Below are 23,173 nucleotides of genomic sequence, written 5' to 3'. Positions count from 1 at the left end.
AACAGGATATTTTAGATTATCATTATTTGATAATCTACGTAAAGCTTTTTAAACCTTTATTGATAAAATAAAGGTTATGGTTTGTTTTAAAATGAATGCAGTCTTTGAAAAACGTCTCATATAGAGGTCAAAACCTCGCAACGAAATCAATTAATATGGAACGTTTTTAATCAATAAGAACGGGACATTTCACATTTCATGCTACAACAAATAGATACATTATATACATACGCATATAATTATTCCACTCACCTCAAAGTCTTGTGAAAAGATACCCGAGCTTGCGAAACCTCAAAGTAACGTACCTATCACATTATACATATAATCAAACGCAAACTCAAGTCGGTCAACCAAACCCTTTCACCATTCTAAGCCATTTTGACCCAAGGTGCAATTTCAACCCATTTACACCCTTAACCCTAAATTGGGTCAACACACACCAAAATCCTAATCATTCGTCAAGATGGGTTTAAAACACACTTAGGTCACAAGGCTAACTCGTTTTCATACTTGCTAGACCGCTTAGGTCATTAAAGACTCATTTGACCCATTTCAAAGTCAACACACCCATTTGGGTCATCCATACCCAATAACACCCATTTACATATCATTAAAGTGTTCTAATACTTTAACTAACCAATTAAGTTCATAATCATCAATCTAACACTTCAAAACCCTAGTTAGTCATCTTTGAGTCTTCATGACCCAAATTCATCCAAAAACACCCCATTCACCCACAAATGGGTTTTAAGTTCATCATTAACCCTAACTCTAACCCTTTCACAAATTAAATAAGGAAATCAAGATTAGAGCATACCACTATGATCAAAACGTAGCTAGAGGAAAGATGAACAACTTTAATACCCGCACTTTGATCCGAAATCGCCTCCTTCTTCCTTGATTCAAGCTTTCCCTCACTAAGAATCTCTCTCTCTCTAGAAACTAAATTGGAAGAAGTGAAGTAGATGAAAATGGAGTTATGAGGCTCCCCAAAACTGATCTAGGGCCTTAAGGTCGGCCCTTAAGTGAATTTACCCAATTGCCCTCAAAATATCTAATTAAAAACAAAGTGAGCTGTCAGCCCGTAATGGCGCGGCGTGCCAAATGCCCAGTTCAATATAGTGTTTATCATTTTCGTTGCGTCTACGTACCTTTCCTGCAATATTGAATCTTAATATTGATACGTGAGTACTCATAATTTAACTTCTACATACTAATAGTGTATCCCTGACTAGTGCTCGAATATTTAGAATTATGCATGCTTGTACTTTTGATATTGCCCTTAGACAGGTTAGGTTGAATCTTGAATTAGTTACACTTGCAGTTGAGATAAGGTATAAGATATGCATGTCCTTGGAAAGCTAGCGAAAAATTAAGAACTTTTCCTTTAGATATCGAATGGTTTCGATGAACGGATTAGAAGTTATAATCAATTGAATTTTCGATATTTTTATTAAAAATGATTATTATTATTATTATTGTTGTTTTTATCGTCGTTCTAGCTTTATCTTATTATTATCATTATTATTATCTTTATCAATAAAAGGGATTTATCATTAAAAATTGTTATTTTTTTTTATTATTACTATCGTTATTATCGTTAAAGTTATAATTAGTATTATTATTATTATTATTAGTATTATTATTATTATTATTATCATTATTAATATATATATATATATATATATATATCATTATTTAAAAATGGTTATTGTTATTGTTATTATTATTATTATTACTATATTATCTTAATGATAATTATTAGTATTATCGTTAATAATGTTATAGTAACTATCATTATTAATATTAGTATAATTAAAACAAATATTTGTAACACCTAATTATTTTGATTACTATTATTATCATTATTATGAACACGATATAAAAGACGATTAAAAGCTATTAAACGAAACGATTAGGAAATAATGAGTAAGAGTATCATGATGAAATTAAAATATTATAAGATATTGATTTAGATAAAATTATCGTTCTTATTATTTTTATCATTACTATTATTATTAAAAGTATCGTTAGTATTAAAACTATCATTTTAACAAAAATTATCATTTTAATATAAATGTCATTGTTACTATAAAATATCATTATTATTATTATTTTAAATAGAATTATTATTTTAAAGATAATATTAAAAATTATCGTAAATATTAAAGTTATCATAATTAGAATTATCGTTTTATCATAATGTTATCTTAGTAATTATAAATATTGATATTTTTATAATAATAATTATTATTACAAAATAATACAACTTTTACTTACTATCATTATAGATATTATTTTATCAAATAAATATGTGATACAAACATATTTTACTACGTGTAATAACTTACTTTAATAATACCTATCATATTATCTTTATGATATTAAATGAACCCTATAAATTTTATTACTTAATATATATAAAAGTATATTTTATTATATAAATTTAATATAAAATTTTATTTATTAATAAATAAATTATATTATTTACTCTAATAAATCTTTTAAAAATATAAAACGACGATATTTAAACTATATATTAATCATGTATAGATTTTTGGAAATTATTTTGAATCAAATTTACTTTTGTTGACTTTTGCATATTAGTCTCGAGCATTAGGATTGTGGTACACTATGACTTGACCTAATTTGTTAGACAAATATTGACCAGCACATAAATATATATAATTAATTTAGGTTCGTGAATCCGAGGCCAACCTTGCACTTGTTCAATGACGTTATATGTATTTTTACTACGAAATACAGTATGGTGAGTTTCATTTGCCTTTTTACCCTTTATATTTTTGGGACTGAGAATACATGCGCTTTTATAAATGTTTGACGAAATAGACACAAGTAATTGAAACTACATTCTATGGTTGAATTATCGAAATCAAATATGCCCCTTTTTATTAAAGTCTGATAATCTAAGAATTAGGGAACAGACACCCTAATTGACGCGAATCCTAAAGATAGATCTATTGGGCCTAACAAACCCCATCCAAAGTACCGGATGCTTTAGTACTTCGAAATTTATATCATGTCCGAAGGAGGATCCCGGAATGATAGGGGATATTCTTATATGTATCTAGTTAATGTCGGTTACCAGGTGTTCACCATATGAATGATTATTTTTTTCTCTATGCATGGGACGTATATTTATGAGAACTGGAAATGAAATTCTTGTGGTCTATTAAAATGATGGAAATAAATGATTATGATAAACTAATGAACTCACCAACCTTTTGGTTGACACTTTAAAGCATGTTTATTCTCAGGTGTTAAAGAAATCTTCCGCTGTGCATTTGCTCATTTTAAAGATATTACTTGGAGTCTTTCATAGCATATTTCGAAGAACGTTGCATTCGAGTCATTGAGTTCATCAAAGATTATTATTAAATCAATTTATAGTTGGATAGTGGATATTATGAAATGGTATGCATGCCTGTCAATTTTCGATGTAAAGAAATTTTGTCTTTTAAAAACGAATGCAATGTTTGTAAAATGTATCATATAGAGGTCAAATACCTCGCAATGTAATCAACTATTGTGAATCGTTTATAATGTATATGAACGGATCCTTTCAGTTGGTATCAGAGCGGTGGTCTTAGCGAACCAGGTCTGCATTAGTGTGTCTGACTGATAAGTCGATAGGATGCATTAGTGAGTCTGGACTTCGACCGTGTCTGCATGTCAAAAGTTTTGCTTATCATTTTGTGTCGAAAATTAACTACTTATCATCCTCAGGAAATTACCTGCTTATCATTTTTAGTCTAAGACACGTCTTGCTGCATTGATTGCATGAATAGTGTATAGACAAAAATTCATATCTTAGCATATATGCTAAATCATATCTTATCGTATCAGTTCAAGTCACTCAGATTCCGAAATGGAATCCCATTCAAGCTCCGAAAGCAGTGTGACCGGAATAGATCAACCAATCAGTCATCACCTATTCTGGATGAATTAGGGATGGGTTCGTAGCCTCCTCAATCATTGGAGACAAGAAGAAGGTGATCCCTTCCATCCACCACATTGCCCTCTTGACAAAGAACCTGAAGCACTTACCGGCGGACCTGTCCGAAACACCATTTTCTCGCTCATTTCCAGAGTATCTCGTCACGATTATATATTACATCAAATTTTAGATTTTATTTATCCGCTCGTCCGAACCGACAATCACCCCGGTGTAATAGAAGAAGTCAACGAGCTTCGCACTCGGGTAGTAGCTTTGGAGAATATGGTGCAGAGATTACAAACACCAGCAGCAGCATCAGCAGCATAACCAGTACTACCATCATCAACGCCAATAGTACCATTACCACCTCCAACCACAATCGCGTCGTAAACCTCAACTTCACAATCTGTCCCACGAGCATCAACGTCATACGCATCATAGATACCAAGGAGTACCAACAACAATAACTGACGAAGTATTAATTCATAACTTCATTGGAGAAACATTCCGCGGCGATTATGTAATCTCTAAAGTCTTAGAGATTATCTAATCTAGCCCTAACCATAAATCAGTTAAGCGAACCAAAATGATAGAAGGAAGAGTAGAAACCCTGACAAAAATGGTGTGTGATTAACAAGCTAAACTTACTTTACCAACAGCATCAACAGTACTGTCAGCGTTACCAGCATCGTCAGTACAGTCAACATCCGAATCAACAACACCGATAACATCACAAACTCCGTCAGTTCAAGAATCACTGTGGACATCATTACAAATCAATAACGTGTATATTGTATCAACGAGTTATGAAGAATTAACTCATTCCCTCTGAAGAAATTATATGTATATTATATATATATATATATATATATATATATATATATATATATATATATATTTGAAATAAATCTTTCCGTGCTAGGCTATTGTGTGTGAATCTTAACTACTCGGTTAATTCATATTACAAATATGCAATAATGTACGTCCTTCCGCAACTTAACCAGCGTTAACTACAATCTCTGTCGCAATTCAACAAATTCCAATTCATAATAAATCAAGTATATATTTGATTTTACACTTTCATCATCGATGTACCCGAAACTTTTCAGATAACATCATTCGTACTTTGCGAAATTCACAAGAATTCCACGAACCGAACATCATACATCAACAAATAACGAAGTATTGATTCATAATTTCAATGTCATTAAAGAAATACTGCGTAAAAGTTATGTACTTTTTAAAGCCTTTAGGGAATATTCAATTCTAGTTTCAACCGTAAATCAAATGAGTTTAATTTAACATTAACTCATTAAATCTATGTTACATCTGAAGAAAATATACATATATATATTTTCATAAAGACTGTAATAAAATTCTTTTGTACAAAATATTAATTGTGAAATTTTTTTAACGGGTAGGTAGTACCCAAGAGATATATAAATTCACAATTAATATGTTACATTCTTCGATTCTGATTCAGCAAATCATCCATTATACTCCCTACTTTCACAACAATATACATTCTTTTATAGAAATCAAAACAACCATACTCATTCAAAATTTAATTACATATTCAGATTTTGAAATCTCAAAATTCAACTTGAGATATGACCAAAATCATCACTCTTAGATCCTTACATCTTTCACAAGCTATATTTTGACTTCAAAACTGTGTTAGAATATCAAATGTATGTTAACGATTACAATCTGTGTTTAAACCCTTCGAAAATTTCTGAAGACACTTCGAATGATGAGCAATCGAGATGATGATCCAACCACATGTTACCAACAATTATGTACCCAAAAAAAACTCTTGAAACCAAAGTAAAAGTTTAAACAACGTATCCGCGTCAGATTCTTTGGCATTTATTAGCAAAAATAACTTTGCGACTCCTATTCAAAGTAGCCAGTTTTGTCACAGCTCCAGCAAGTCAACTTCGACTTTTCAGTCAGATTAACCTTATTATAACCTTGAGATATACACCATCGTTACCAGAGAACCTTTTACATTCCACCACATTATTAGCAGATGTACCAACAACTTCATTACCCTTTTACTTTAGCCTCTCCAAAAAGTCATTATAATTATTCATTGAAACCCCATCATTTACTCATTCGCATCTTGTAATGAGAATTGCCATACGAATCATTGAGAATTAGCAATCAATATTTTGAAATCTCACAGCATGTCTACGCCAACAGTTATATGTGTATATATAACGTCTATCTTCTGGACTTAATTTGAATGTGAAGTTTCTGAAAAACACTCCGAACTACGAATTGGTTCTTCGAAAATGGAAAAAATGCTGATGAAGCAACAAAAACTATAAACGACTTTAAACGGTAAAAGCTGGATGATAATGATGAAGTGTGCTGGCAAAGCGCAGAAAAAGAGAAGTTTTGGAACTGGAAAACGGATTGAGCAAAGTAGGAAGGAGGCTGTGGGCAAATTACAAAGACTGAACCTGATTTCAAAGGATCCAAATGATTCAGTACCTGCTGAAGTCATTAACGAATACCTTGCTCCTGACTCTAAACCCCTGCGGACAATATTCTTCATCATCCTCTGATATTAGAAATTCTAAAATATCATCATATCTTTCATTATAAATATCCTCCATATTTCTGAAGATATTTTCTTAATTTTTCTTATTTGAAATCATTTACCTCTTCGCGCTATCTGTATTACATCACAAAAGAAACTATTTTAGTTTTTAAATTCTGAAACATTCAAGTTTAAAATAGGAATATTTTGAAGTAGTGTTGGGAACTGAAGCATGAATTAGTATAATATAATGACACTTGATCAATGTGATTTTATTACGGTAAGTCATGCTGAATTTCTAAATGGAACGTGATGATTCACAGATCATAACATCATCATGTGCCATGTTATACGACTCTTGTATTCTATTTAACCTCTTAAATATCAAGAAAATATTTCTTGATGATTCGGCCTTTTCCAAGGTATTCTAGTAATTTGACAAGTCAAGATCGTGCCATCATAATTTCCTTCCTAGAACATTAACAATGTTCATTCCGAAATTCATATCTGTGAATTCTGGACCATTACAAGCGGTGCTTAATCGCAAGAAGAAGAAACGAAAGGACAAAACTCCAAAATAGAAATTGGGGTATAAATTGCAGAAAATAAAAGAGAGCATTAACTGTGAATGATAATGATTATAGAAGATAGAAGCAGAGACTTTGAAATATAAGGGAACATATAAAGGCCAACGACAAACCAGAAATTATAAACCATATATATCGATGCATATAGCAATATAAAGACACGGGAGAACTAGAAACACTATAAACCCAAGAGTATAGTAGAAGTAAATATATTCTTCCGGCGGTAGATGAAAAAGAAGAATGACCGATATGAAAGTTAGAAGTATATCGAGAATCAGAATTGGATGGAGCATATTGATGAATACTTTAAAATATGAGTTGAGGGGGAAAGAATAGAAGGTGATAAAACATGACTAGGAACTTAGAAATCAATAGATTTAACTCACACAATGGCGGAATAAGTGAATCAAACCCTCTAGTGAATAGGTTAAGTTTTTTTTTTGATTAATTTAGTCAAACCACAACTAAATCAAGTGTGATTAGATCAACACCTAGAGCTATTATTCACCACCTGGGTGATTTGGACTGAGAGAGAATCGGAGGAGCTCACTAGATCTGAGTGTGTGTAACAAATGAGAGGCTTAACCTAAAATGAAGAACATAAGACTTTATATACCCCTGCTGTTGACTCACCCATACGATTCATTCATCACACGTACGAGTTAGCTTCATCAGCCGTACGGGTGATCACTCACTCGTGTTTTCTCATTTAGGTTGTAATTGTGACTTAGCTCAGCATCAACCGTGCGTATGAGCCTGTCAGCCGTACTAGTGAGGCTTCACTCGTACGTCTGACTAAGTCTAACATAGTCAAACATCTAAATCTCGTTCCTGCAGTTCCTGTAACCACATACAAACACGGATAGGAAAATAACGAGCAATCATGGTGGCCTGTAAACTGTTGTACCTGCAATGGACGTGGGTAGATGTCTAAGGACTTGCATAAAATGCATCAACAGAAGGTGTGAGTTGTAAGGAAACGAAGGAGGTGAATTTATAAGAAAATCCCTGACAGAACAATTAAAATGGACGATCGCATTTAAAGCGGATCCTAATTCCCTTGATTACCGGAGAGTCAAATCTTATTAAGAAGATTTTCTTCAAATCCCTTGAAATCTGGGAATCAATCATATCTACGTCAAATGATAAGATGAATCTACACTTACTCATTTCACTCTTCTATGTTAGCTTCATTCGTACTCTTCATATAAATGGATTGTTTATCCAAATTATTCGCTGATGATAAAACTCTAATTTTCAGCCCGTATGCATCATGAAAACATACTTATTATCATTCACGACCTTTCCACTCAAATTTTGGGACGAAATTTCTTTAACGGGTAGGTACTGTGACAACCCGGAAATTTCCAACCAAATTTAAACTTTAATCTTTATATGTTTCCGACACCGGAAATTTCCAACCAAATTTAAACTTTAATCTTTATATGTTTCCGACATGTTAAGCAATATTTGTTAAGTTAAATTTCAAGAATTTTAAACTATGTTCATACATTCATTCAACCTCGACCAAGTTCTAACGATTCACGAACCATTAAACGAATATGATTATATATGTATATGTGTATATATATTATAACTTGAAACGTAAACTAAATATTAGATTAAATACTTTATATGATTGTATCTGTTTCAAAATGTTTATCAATGGAATTAGAAGATAAGATCAAATGATTGAATTATCAGATATATTGAATTATGATTACAAGTCTCTGTTGAAAGGCCCACGTTGATTTGAGAAATCTTTCCATTTTAATAATATTCGAAAAATGGTAAAGTGATTTATAAATAAGAACAAATTGTCAATCATTGAGAACTAGACAAAGGATAGTGGAAGATTGAATCTCATAAAGACTCGATTGATCTATTTAGTTTCAAACGTACAAAAACGTTTTTAGTTTAAAAAGAACTTTATTATTAAAATGTATATAACTTTTATAAATATCTAGAACCACTTTTGACAACTCATTACTTAACTAGTATGAGAAAGATAACGATATTTATATTTTATTTTATTAAATATATATAACGATTTAAATTAATATTATATATATTTATACGCGTATTATACGTACATAGTTTTATACTTTTACTATACTTAAACTTTACCTTTACTTTATTTTTACTTTACTATAACTTTAATAATTCACTTTAATAATTCATACTTTAATAATTCACTTTAATAATTCATACTTTAATAATTCACTTTAATAATTCATACTTTAATAATTCACTTTAATAATTCATACTTTAATAATTCACTTTAATAATTCAAAAATCTATTATAAATAGAATTCAATAGGTTTCATTATTTCATAGAAACTTGAAAATATTTTTCTCTAAACTCTCTCAATCGATTTACATATATATATATATTTACTCTGTATTATTTCAAGATATTATTAGTATACATAAAATATTACGACGGAGTGCTGTCCGAGTGATTTCGAAATTGTTTTTCGAGTAGGATAGGATTAAGGAAATTATGGGTTATAGCTATGGAGGTGATTGATTATGGTTCATGGGTATGCTCGTGAGGTCAATATAGTGTTTATCATTTCCGTTGCGTCTACGTACCTTTCCTGCAATATTGAATCTTAATATTGATACGTGAGTACTCATAATTTAACTTCTACATACTAATAGTGTATCCCTGACTAGTGCTCGAGTATTTAGAATTATGCATGCTTGTACTTTTGATATTGCCCTTAGACAGGTTAGGTTGAATCTTGAATTAGTTACACTTGCGGTTGAGATAAGGTATAAGATATGCATGTCCTTGGAAAGCTAGCGAAAAATTAAGAACTTTTCCTTTAGATATCGAATGGTTTCGATGAACGGATTAGAAGTTATAATCAATTGAATTTTCGATATTTTTATTAAAAATGATTATTATTATCGTTGTTTTTATCGTCGTTCTAGTTTTATCTTATTATTATCATTATTATTATCTTTATCAATAAAAAGGATTTATCATTAAAAATTGTTATTTTTTTTATTATTACTATCGTTATTATCGTTAAAGTTATAATTAGTATTATTATTATTATCCAATTATTATTATTATTATTATTAGTAGTATTATTATTATCATTATTAATATATATATATATATATATATATATCATTATTTAAAAATGGTTATTATTATTGTTATTATTATTATTACTATATTATCTTAATGATAATTATTAGTATTATCGTTAATAATGTTATAGTAACTATCATTATTAATATTAGTATAATTAAAACAAATATTTGTAACACCTAATTATTTTGATTACTATTATTATCATTATTATGAACATGATATAAAAGACGATTAAAAGCTATTAAACGAAACGATTAGGAAATAATGAGTAAGAGTATCATGATGAAATTAAAATATTATAAGATATTGATTTAGATAAAATTATCGTTCTTATTATTTTTATCATTACTATTATTATTAAAAGTATCGTTAGTATTAAAACTATCATTTTAACAAAAATTATCATTTTAATATAAATGTCATTGTTACTATAAAATATCATTATTATTATTATTTTAAATAGAATTATTATTTTAAAGATAATATTAAAAATTATCGTAAATATTAAAGTTATCATAATTAGAATTATCGTTTTATCATAATGTTATCTTAGTAATTATAAATATTGATATTTTTATAATAATAATTATTATTACAAAATAATACAACTTTTACTTACTATCATTATAGATATTATTTTATCAAATAAATATGTGATACAAACATATTTTACTACGTGTAATAACTTACTTTAATAATACCTATCATATTATCTTTATAATATTAAATGAACCCTATAAATTTTATTACTTAATATATATAAAAGTATATTTTATTATATAAATTTAATATAAAATTTTATTTATTAATAAATAAATTATATTATTTACTCTAATAAATCTTTTAAAAATATAAAACGACGATATTTAAACTATATATTAATCATGTATAGATTTTTGGAAATTATTTTGAATCAAATTTACTTTTGTTGACTTTTGCATATTAGTCTCGAGCATTAGGATTGTGGTATACTATGACTTGACCTAATTTGTTAGACAAATATTGACCAACACATAAATATATATAATTAATTTAGGTTCGTGAATCCGAGGCCAACCTTGCACTTGTTCAATGACGTTATATGTATTTTTACTACGAAATACAGTATGGTGAGTTTCATTTGCCTTTTTACCCTTTATATTTTTGGGACTGAGAATACATGCGCTTTTATAAATGTTTGACGAAATAGACACAAGTAATTGAAACTACATTCTATGGTTGAATTATTGAAATCAAATATGCCCCTTTTTATTAAAGTCTGGTAATCTAAGAATTAGGGAACATACACCCTAATTGACGCGAATCCTAAAGATAGATCTATTAGGCCTAACAAACCCCATCCAAAGTACCGGATGCTTTAGTACTTCGAAATTTATATCATGTCCGAAGGAGGATCCCGGAATGATAGGGGATATTCTTATATATATCTAGTTAATGTCGGTTACCAGGTGTTCACCATATGAATGATTATTTTTGTCTCTATGCATGGGACGTATATTTATGAGAACTGGAAATGAAATTCTTGTGCTCTATTAAAATGATGGAAATAAATGATTATGATAAACTAATGAACTCACCAACCTTTTGGTTGACACTTTAAAGCATGTTTATTCTCAGGTGTTAAAGAAATCTTCCGCTGTGCATTTGCTCATTTTAAAGATATTACTTGGAGTCTTTCATAGCATATTTCGAAGAACGTTGCATTCGAGTCATTGAGTTCATCAAAGATTATTATTAAATCAATTTATAGTTGGATAGTGGATATTATGAAATGGTATGCATGCCTGTCAATTTTCGATGTAAAGAAAGTTTGTCTTTTAAAAACGAATGCAATGTTTGTAAAATGTATCATATAGAGGTCAAATACCTCGCAATGTAATCAACTATTGTGAATCGTTTATAATGTATATGAACGGATCCTTTCAAAACTGATCTAGGGCCTTAAGGTCGGCCCTCAAGTGAATTTACCCAATTGCCCTCAAAATATCTAATTAAAAACAAAGTGAGCTGTCAGCCAGTAATGGCGCGGCGCGCCAAAGGCCCAGTTCAGCTTCTTTTGCCTTTTAATTAAATACAACCTAAACCCCACAACTTGAATAACTTATACACACATAAGTACAATAAAATATTCGGGTCTTACAGAACCAAGCATCTTGGGCGACATCCTGTTTCACAAAAACAAATAACAAATCGGTTAGTGATTGAAGATCTCCTTAAGTATGCCCGTTGGCTCACGATCTCATGACCATGAGCTGCTATGCGTGCCTCCTGTCCAAGTTATACGTTCGCGGGCCTGACAGTTTTGGTCAACTTCTAGCATAAACAGTCTTCGATATTTGTTGCAAAGAGAGTCATCAGTTAGCCATTGATCAGTCCAGAAACGAGTGCTTCCACCATCGCCTATACGCTTCATAAAAGAGCTTCCGAACGGTACACCTGTTTTGTTAATTGCACAACCTGCACGGATTGTGTTAGCCCAAACACCGCACTTCCCTTTTGGCCCATCAAGGCCCGAAGGTACGAGCAGCCCACTAGGACCATGAATGCTTTTTAAGACCTTCAGGCATTAGGTTCGGATTTAACCCGCCAAAACCATTTCCCTAGGAGGGCAAAGTTCTTCCCCCTCAACGACCCGATATTGAGACCACCTTCACTAAAAGGTAGTAACGTATCCTCCCATTTAACCCAAGATAATTTAGATCGCTCACCCGACCCGCCCCAAATGAAATTTCTCCTAATACTCTCTAATTTTTTTAATAACAAACGACGGAGCACGAAAGAGCGAGAAAAAATATAACGGTAAACTATTTAGAACTGATTTAACCAACGTAAGCCTTCCACCAAACGAAATCGTTTTAGCTTTCTAATCCGCAAGTCTCGAGGAAATTTTGTCAACCACGGGCTTCCAATTCTCAATCCTATTCATATTTTGACCCAAAGGTAATCCCAAATAAGTGAATGGGAGTTCTCCCACCTTACAATTCACCCGAGAAGCCATTCTACCTATTTCATCCTTAGCCACCCCCAATCCATACACAAGACTTTTTTGATAGTTGACTTTTAGGCCCGAGATATTCTCATAACAATTAAGTAATTTTATGAGATTACAAAAGTTTTGACGGTCCCATTCCCCTAGGAATATTGTATCGTCCGCGTATTGCAAATGTGATATCAAGACTTTATCGGAACCAATTTCGACACCTTTGAAGAGCCCGTTATCAATGGCTTTTTTCGTGAAAACATTTAGACCTTCCGTCGCAATGATGAAAAGAAGTGGGGATAGTAGATCACCTTGTCGAATACCCCTCTCAAGTTTGAATTCATTCGTTGGAGACCCATTAACCAAGATAGGGACGGAGGCCGATTCAAGACAAGCTAGTATCCACTTTTACCACTTATCTCCGAATCCCATTTTCTTCATGATATCTAGAAGAAAGTCCCAATTAACACTATCAATTGCCTTCTCGAAGTCGACCTTGAATATGAGGCTTTTCTTCCTATTTTTTCTTAGAAAGTCAATGGCCTCACTTGCAATAAGAACACCGTCGAGGATGAATCTACCCTTTATAAAAGCGCTTTGCACATTATCAATAAGGTTCGAAATGACCTTACGAATCCGGGACTAGAGGATTTTTGAAAGTATCTTGTAGTAGCAACCTATTAGACTAATGGGTCGATAATCACTTAAATTCAGCGGATCCATTTTTTTTTTTTGGACAAGCGTTATAAAGGAGGCGTTACAACCATTAGAGATTTCCCTGAATTCCCAAAACCGACTCAAAGCTTTTAACAGATCCTCTTTGATTATATTCCAATATAGTTTAAAAAAATTTAAACTTGAACTCATCCGGCCCCGGCGCCTTAGAACAAGCACATTCACTTATAGCCTCCCACACTTCAGCCTCGGTAAAAGGGGACTCAAGAGCAGCTGCATCTGTTGGTGTGATGGAATTGACACGCGGCTGATCATCAACAGATGTGAACTGCAGCTTATCATAGTCCCGACGCTTAAATTGTTTCATAAAATGATCAAACGTCACCTCTTTGACATCGATGGGATTTTCATTCCATACACCATCAATGACAAGCCCACAGATATTTCTTCTAGCTTCATTTCTCCGGATATACGAATGAAAAAGTTTGGTGTTTTCATCCCCACTAGTCAAACACTTATGTCAAGCCAATTGTTCAAGAAGTGATCTTTATGACTGATAACCTCATTAACCGTACTTTGATTTTCGAACACCAACATAATTTCTGTACCCCAAGGTACTTTATTTCATAGTTACTGAGTCCTTCACCATCACATAAGGAACGTAAGTTACTCAGGTACTCAAGTTTTTTAACATCACCTATTAAAGATTTTTCCGGAATGGACTTGTTGTCTTCATCGATGGATTTGACTACTGTCCTTTCATCTGGCACTTCATTCGTCCTTTTTCTCTCACCGGAGGAATTATCCACCTTGCGTTTATGTGGAATTTCATCTCCATTAACTCCTCTTTTCTTATTAAGGACTTCATCCCTTAGGTCATACAACTTATTATCTTCCATCCTCCTTCTTTCTCGCACAACATCACAAAACATTCTTCCATTTCTGATAGATCTTGGTGACACATCACCATTATTTTCTGCCTTAGTATGTTTTCTGCCATCTGTTTCAACCTTAGATTTCACCTCCTCTTCCATATTACCCCTACCTCTTGCTTTGTATATCAATAGCCTTTGTTCATCGATTCTGATTTCTCTCAATCTAAGTAGCAGTTTATCTTCATCTGGAACCACAACAAACCTAACGAAAGCATATCGATGGCCATTCTTTAATCTTTTTTGGACCATGTACACATCTCTAACCCAACCATAGTTTTTGAACATCTTCCACATATTCATCACTTTCCAATCTTCAGGGAAGTTGTAAAACATAAACGATTTTAGTTGATTTCCGGATTGACGTGAGTTAAGATTCCTATAATTTCCTTTATTAAATTTCGTAGCTCCGAACGTGTCCGTCGTGTTGTTATTCCTCCCATCTCTCGAGTGTTTTTTCCTAACTTCTACCCGAGGTTTTCTCTCTCTCTCTAGATTCTCTCTCATCTCTCTTTTTATAATTAATAAAAGTTAATAATGAAATGTCCCACTTATTCACATTTTTGCATAAGTATATTCATATCATAAAATTGTAAAATGTTAATTAGTATCATCTCTCTACGTACTCAACTTTATATAATTCAATCCAGATCCCATTTAAATAAAAATAATGAATGCTATAGTATTATTTTACTTACGTAAAATCAACCAAAAATAAATAAATAAAAATTAAATTTAAATGTTAATTATTAAATATAGACATATAAATAAATAATAAATAAATAAAAATAAATTAAATTAAATGTCATATTGTCATGTAATATAGCCCGGTTTGAGTGAAATCGGGCTGGGTCGTGGGTCGGTTAAACATAATCATAATCATATGATGACTCTAACTGTGTTCGATACTTTGACCTTCCACCGTTCACGATCTCATCAATAAATTTCAGGTGCGTTTACTTATTCATTCATTTTCAATTTCAATTTAGGGCTTTTTGGTAGATCCTTAATCATTAATACGTCTGAATCTGTTTAAAATTAACATCAAGTTATTTTTATACATTGCGTATAATAACTAAATTTAGCCTACATTCAGTATTGATTGATTGATTGATCTGCACTTAATCACAACAATTAGGTTTTACTTTCTTCTTTCTAATGTTTTTATTTGTAATTTAAGTTTCTATAAATTTATTATTAATCCGACTGTATGATGAATTAATTGCAGATTGTTATTAGGTTATTGATTGATCAGTTGTTTAACTTCTTCAATTTTTAGTAATGAAGAAGATGGATTTGGTGTCTGGTTACAAGGTACTTGTTTATTTTTTTATAAGTGTATATGTAATCACTTATTTGATAATATAAATGTATCTCTATATACATGTTAATTAGGTTATTCATATTATGTACAGGGAGTTGTTGGGCTTGTATTTGGGAATGAGAATTCGAGTTCAAATGAAGACAGGTTAGTTTCCGCTTTCGACTTGTTAGTTTAACAAGTTAATATAATTTGAGTTGACATATTTAATCATTGCACATAAGCAATGATTAAATAATGAATGAAGCCGATCAAATTAAGCAATTGCTTATTGAATGAATGCACTACATATATGATCCGTTGATAACAGTTAACAAAGACCGATTGTACTATAATAGTAAATGATTAAAATACTATCCATATAACTATATAAGTCACTGATTGCTGTTTTGTTATTTTTTTGGCTGACATGCTTTGTAATTGTGATTGGCAGTTATGTTGAACGCTTGCTCGATTGTATAAGTAATGGTAAGCTGGTTGAGGATAGAAGGAATGCTATGGTGGAGCTTCAATCTGTTGTTGCTGAAAGTCATGCTGCCCAGCTTGCTTTTGGTGAAATGGGTCAGTATGGTTTTTTTTTCTTTCTATAATAGGTATATTTGTCTTTTTATACTGTTCACAACATGAAATCTTCTTGTCTTTTTTAGGTTTTCCTGTACTGTTGGGCGTCCTAAAGGAACGTGATGATGTTGAAATGGTTTGAATGCTTCTACCAACAACCCTTTTTTTTTTTTTTTTGAAGTTTGCATGCTACACTACATCTAACTGTGTTATTTGTTGTATAACCACATTCAACTAATAGTGCTATATATTTATGAATTGTTAAAGGTTCGAGGGGCTCTAGAGACACTTGTTAGTGCATTAACACCAATTGCTCATGTGAAACTGCCTCCAAATGAGGTTCAACCAGCTCTGATGAACACTGATCTTTTATCAAGGGAAGGGCAAAGCATTTCACTTCTTTTAAGCCTGTTGGTATGGCTTCATTTTAATCCTATCACACTTCAAACAATGAATTATAGCATTTGTTTCTCTAGATTGTTATACGATTGACAGTTAACTTATTTATAGGGAGAGGATGACTTTTATATCAGATATTATACACTTCAACTTCTAACTGCCCTTGTAACGAATTCTCCCATTAGGTATGTGTCTTCATTCAATCTATATAAGTTATATTTCATGCATATTGTTTGGGTTGGAAAGAATACTGAGGTCTTGTTTAGGTTACAGGAAGCCATTCTTACCGTCCCTCGTGGTATAACTCGACTTATGGACATGCTTATGGACCGAGAGGTATGAACATAGCATAACCATGTAAGTGTTCTTATTTGTGTTGTATATTGTTTCTTTGCTGTTAAACTCTATGTTGGTTGTCTTGTAGGTCATAAGAAATGAGGCCCTGTTACTTCTCACCTACCTGACTCGAGAAGCAGAGGTATTCTTGATTTCTTTCCCTTATTTAGTGTCAAATTCTTTATCTAGTAAAAAAGTAAAGTTATTAAATGTCCCTATTATTATTTTTAACTAGGAAATCCAAAAAATTCTGGTGTTTGAGGGTGCGTTTGAGAAGATTTTCAGTATTATTAAAGAGGAGGGAGGTTCAGAAGGCGGTGTTGTTGTGCAGGTGATTAGTTGATTCATACTTAATCGTCGTTGCTCGATTTATTAGTGTCTAATTATATTCAACATTTGTGACCTTACAGGACTGTCTTGAATTGTTAAATAATCTCCTTCGCAACAATTCATCTAATCAGGTTTCAGTTTCTTCTTTTCGATTATATATCAAGTTTTACATTAATACTTTTGCCATTTATCACTTTATAAATGTTGTGTAGGTGTTGCTGAGGGAGACTATAGGCTTTGACTCATTGATATCAATTTTGAAACTTCGAGGAACCACATACAGCTTTACTCAGCAAAAGGTCAAACTTTAATTGATTATTAATTTGTTAATCACCGGTTTTTTTTTTTTTTTAACTCCTTTATTTATATTTATGCCTATAGACAATCAATCTACTGAGTGTTTTGGAAACAATTAGTTTGCTTCTGAATGGAGGTCTCGAAACCGATCCTTCGAGCAAGAGTAATAAATTGGCAACCAAAACAATTCTTGTTCAGGTTAGTTTCATCATCATCATAATCATCTTCATAAACATCATCATCATCATCGTCATCATCATCATCATCATCATCATCATCATCCCTCATTTTATTATTTTATATGCTATTGTAGAGAAGTGTTTTGGACCATCTACTAATGCTAGGTGTTGAAAGTCAGTGGGCCCCGATTGCTGTACGCTGCGCGGTAAGATAACGTCTTCCACACGCAGTCATTAGGTTTAAAACAGTCGATTTTAGAGAATATAACAATTCTAACTTTTATTATTGATATAACATGGTCAGGCGTTTCGATGCATAGGCATTTTAATTTCTGGACATCCTCAAAATCTTGACGCCCTTTCGAGTAAATCGCTTGGTGATGAACGAGAGGTTGAACCAGCTCTGAATTCGATTCTTAGAATAATCTTACGAACTTCGAGCATGCAAGAGTTTATTGCAGCTGATTATGTTTTTAAGTGTTTCTGTGAGGTTGGTGATATACACAATTTCTCTTGTAGTTCATTTAATTACTTATTATTATAAGTAGTATTAATATTAATATTAATATTAATATTATATAACTAACATTAATTAATTTGCTTTATTAGCAAAATCGTGACGGCCAAGCAATGTTAGCATCTACACTTATCCCTCAGCCTATTTCAATGACTAATGCTCGATTTGAGGAGGACGTAAACATGTCTTTCGGAAGGTATATCTTCTTTGCAAGTGGGCCCATAAATCTCTTTCTCTCTCACACACACACTCTCACACACACACAAACACGCACACGTTAAAACTCAAATCAAGTTGAAAATTGTTTTATGTTGCAGCATGCTATTGCATGGCCTTGCTATGAGTGAACATGACGGTGACCTTGAGGTATTGCGAACTCAAATAATCCCAAAATAACTGTGTCCCGTTTGACTTTTCAAAGTATTTCTTTCTAAATTTTGACTTTAGTTATTTTTATTTTGTGTTTTATAATATTTGATGAAAATTATATGAATGGATTCGGTTTTAAAATGTGTTTACATTGGTATAACTTTCATCAAATATTATGTAACATAAACAATAATATTTAAAGTCATAGTTGTACAATAAAGATCAAAAAGTCAAAGCGGAACAGTAATTTTACGACGGATGGAGTATTTAATTATTTTTTTATATCAGTTGGACTTATTTAATATCGTTATTGTTATGCAGACTAGTTGCAGGGCTGCTAGTGTTCTTTCTCATTTAATGAAGGATAATATTCAATGCAAAGAAAAGGTATTATAGATATCTCTTGCTGCTTATGAGCAAAACTGGTCTTTAAATTAAAAAATAAAATAAAAAATCTCACGTTTTTGCAGGTTTTACAAATTGAATTTGAGTCATCAATGTCGTCATTAGGTTCTCCCGAACTGCTATTACATCGCATGGTTAAATACTTAGCTCTTGCATCTTCAAAAAAGGGTAAAGATGGAAAATCAACCACTCCAAAAAACTCATATTTCCAACCAATAATCTTGAAACTGCTCGTCACCTGGCTCTACGATTGCCCAAATGCAGTACAATCTTTTCTTGATTCACGTCCTCATTTAACATATTTAGTTGAGTTGGTTTCAAATAACGAATCAACCGTTTGTGCACGTGGTTTAGCTGCTGTTCTTTTAGGTGAATGTGTTATTTATAATAAAAGTAGTGAACCCGGTAAAGATGCTTTTGCAATAGTGGATACCATAAGTCAAAAAGTCGGGTTGACTTCTTACTTTTTAAAGCTTGATGAGTTGCAAAAAAGCTTTTTGTTTTCAAATGAAAAGCCGGTTCAAACACGTAAACCGTTAACAAGATCAAATGCTAATAGTATGACAGAAATGGAAGATATTGATGAAACTGAAACAATGGATGATAATCAGAATGAGGATCATCCGATGCTTGCTTCGATGTTTGACTCCCAATTTGTTGACTTTATTAAGAATTTGGAAGGTGGTATTAGAGATAATATTGTAAAAGTATATAGTCGTCCGAAAAGCAACGTGTCGGTTGTGCCTGCTGAATTGGAACAAAGGAAAGATGAAAGTGACAAGGATTATATCAAACGACTCAAATCTTTTGTTGAGAAGCAATGTTTCGAGATACAGGTAATTTGCATAATGACGTGTTTATTATTATTTATAAATATATAAAAAAGTAATAAACTTTGGTCTGATTCTGATTCTGGTATAAGTACCTTGTTTCTAACCATAAAGATAGTCAAACGTTAAAGATTCCAAAAAAATACCAGATATTTAAAAAAAACGCATTTAAGGTAATTTGATCTGTTATCATGTCAATAGATGTGATACCTTTGACTATGTTGACTTTTTTCTGACATCACGCTTAATAGATCCACCAAGTTCTAAAATCATTTCCTAAAGTACCCTTATATGTATAAAGTAATTAAGTGGAGGTGATAGAAAATATTAAGGGTATTTTGGGAAACCGTGTAAAAAATTGGTGGATCTATCAAAATTGAGTGTGGCAATATCATTTCCCTTGCCTAAAACGCGATCTTTTTTTAGTTTAGGTTTTCTAAGACCAAAAAGCCTATTACTTGAGCTATATAAATAAATTAAGACTAAATGTTGTTACCTATTGTGCACTAACTTTTTTTTTTTTTTTTATCGTTATGAGGAATTTGTTATTTATTTTTATTTAACCGGTTATAACAGGACCTTCTGAATAGAAATGCTACATTGGCCGAGGACCTAGCCAATATAGGTGGTGGTGGTTCATCCAATAGTGAACCTAGACAGACGAGTGGGTCAGAGAGAGTTCAAATAGAGACACTGAGAAGAGATCTTCAAGAAGCCATCCAACGGGTCGAAATGCTAAAAACTGAAAACACAAATATCCAAAGTGAGGCGTCATCGTACAAAAACTTGGCTGAAAAAATGGAAACTGATCTGAAGAGCCTTTCGGATGCATACAATAGTCTGGAACAAGCAAACTTTCATTTAGAAATGGAAGTTAGAGGTTTGAAGAATGGTGGGGCCGGGCCTACTCCAAATGTGGATATTGAGAAAATAAAAGAAGAGGCGAGAGAGGAAGCACAAAAAGAGAGTGAAGCGGAGTTAGGTGATTTGCTTGTTTGTCTTGGTCAAGAACAGAGTAAAGTTGAGAAATTGAGTGCGAGATTAATGGAGTTGGGTGAAGATGTTGATGTTTTGCTTGAAGGTATTGGAGATGATGCGGGACTTCAAGATGATGATGACGATGATGATGATGAAGAAGAAGATTGATCACGATTAAAGTAATCTAAAATGTTTAAGCAACGTTGAGTGTCCCGCTGTGTATTGATCAGGATCGAAAGACACTCTTGTTTGAGTTGGATTTGGTGGATAGATGTGTTGATACCAGAAGTCCAGAAAGTAAAGTTAAGTAAAGCTTAAAACTTGTAATTTTTGTTTTTCGTCAACTTCTAATTTATATGAAGTGTACAGATTGTCATTGTTATAATTTCTACCATCCTTTTTTATGCGTAGTACATTATGATGTCATAAACTATTTTACTATATTCTCCCATACTGTTAAGAAATTGTGTGAACTATGAGGCTGATGAATGTGAATCAATTAGCTATGACAAAATTACTCCCGTCGTCCTTGAACATATACCGAAATCATATGCGTCGTTCTCAATTTTTTTTTTTTTAAGTTCGTCGTCACTGAACTTGCATTTTATAACTTGTGTCGTCCTTCTGTTAACTGTCCGTCTCATTCCTCCGTTAACCTTCAGCATGTGCCAAACATGTGAGGTCAATTCTGTCATTTTTCTTTGAAAGTTCAGGGTCGACCGACGTAATTTTGTCTTTTTCCCTTAAATAATTTAATTTTTTTTTCTTTTCATTATATTTTTGCAATATATAGATGAATCCCGTTTTTGAAACTGATGATATGGATATGTACATTTTATATACTGATCATATTATCTTGATATATGAAAATCTCTCGAAAAATAGATAAATTTTCATATAGATTTTGCATGATTTCGATTTCTAGATCAAAAGGTACGATTAGGTTTTTGTTGAAAATTCGTATTCGATATTGCAATTTTGGAAAAGTTTAGTTAATAATCATATCATGGCATATTAATATTCTAGAAGAGCTTGAAAAATTATTACGTTTTCATTATCGCGTTAATCTATCAAACGAGTCAAAAGTTATGGTCAAATCAAATTTGGACTTTCACATATTAATTTTAATAAAATTTCTGGTCTGATCAGGAGCTGTCTCGGGATGCGTGCGACCCGACATCGGATTTCTAGGTTCATGGTTGCGTGCGTCTCAGAAAAATAATTAGTTTAGGCTTTTGAAACGGGTCGTTTGCATATTTCTTGAATTAGTTGTGAATTATTAAAATTATGTAAAGATGTAAAGATTATAGTTTGTTATAAAATCCGAAGGAAATTGTGTGAAATGTCAAAATCGTATCGATCGCCATGGTCGTTCAAATGTGAGTTAACTTCTGAAATATATCATGTAACATGTTTGTGACAAGGAGAAACGTTTAGCACTGTGCGTTTGCATTTCCAAGTTCTGAGGAGTTTTCTAAAAATCGTCAAAGTGGGTCACTTGGTCATATATGCCTATTTTCCAGAAAGCTGATTACAAATCTTTAAAATGTCAAAACGGTGTCAGTCATTACAAGTTGCTCATGTTGAGTTAGCTTCTGAAATTTTTTGTGTAGTATCTTTGTTGTAACGAGAAACTCTTGGCTTTGGCCGTTTGTCAAACGGAGTCCCACTGATTATGTAATGAACATGTATGGGTTTTAAAAGTTGTATATGGGTCGTGTTGAATTTAGTTAACCATCGGTTGGCTGGCTTTGTTGACTTATATTGAATTTGTGAGTCGGACTCAACTACTCGAGCAATAGGACTATACTTACACTATGACCCGACCTAGCTTAATAGACACTTATTGACAAACTTGTTTA

At 32.1% G+C, this 23,173-nt stretch overlaps 1 protein-coding gene across 1 annotated transcript; it reads left to right on the top strand.

Moving 5' to 3' along the window:
- The first annotated feature begins 15,655 nt into the window (after positions 1-15,655).
- On the top strand, positions 15,656-21,822 carry LOC139846519 (golgin candidate 6). Its single transcript, XM_071836002.1, has 20 exons — positions 15,656-15,739; positions 16,018-16,103; positions 16,205-16,257; positions 16,544-16,671; positions 16,758-16,807; positions 16,939-17,085; positions 17,182-17,255; positions 17,337-17,406; positions 17,495-17,548; positions 17,642-17,737; positions 17,817-17,867; positions 17,949-18,035; positions 18,118-18,231; positions 18,347-18,418; positions 18,517-18,702; positions 18,822-18,925; positions 19,047-19,095; positions 19,420-19,485; positions 19,569-20,339; positions 20,910-21,822. The coding sequence occupies exons 2-20, from the start codon at positions 16,071-16,073 to the stop codon at positions 21,477-21,479; spliced, it is 2,775 nt and encodes a 924-aa protein (XP_071692103.1). The 5' UTR covers positions 15,656-15,739; positions 16,018-16,070; the 3' UTR covers positions 21,480-21,822.
- Positions 21,823-23,173: the final 1,351 nt, after the last annotated feature.

The sequence above is a fragment of the Rutidosis leptorrhynchoides genome, chromosome 5 (assembly GCF_046630445.1).
Source record: "Rutidosis leptorrhynchoides isolate AG116_Rl617_1_P2 chromosome 5, CSIRO_AGI_Rlap_v1, whole genome shotgun sequence".
In the NCBI taxonomy this organism is placed as follows: domain Eukaryota; kingdom Viridiplantae; phylum Streptophyta; class Magnoliopsida; order Asterales; family Asteraceae; genus Rutidosis; species Rutidosis leptorrhynchoides.
Note: the sequence above shows the minus strand (reverse complement) of the source record. Positions and strands in the feature narration are given on the sequence as shown.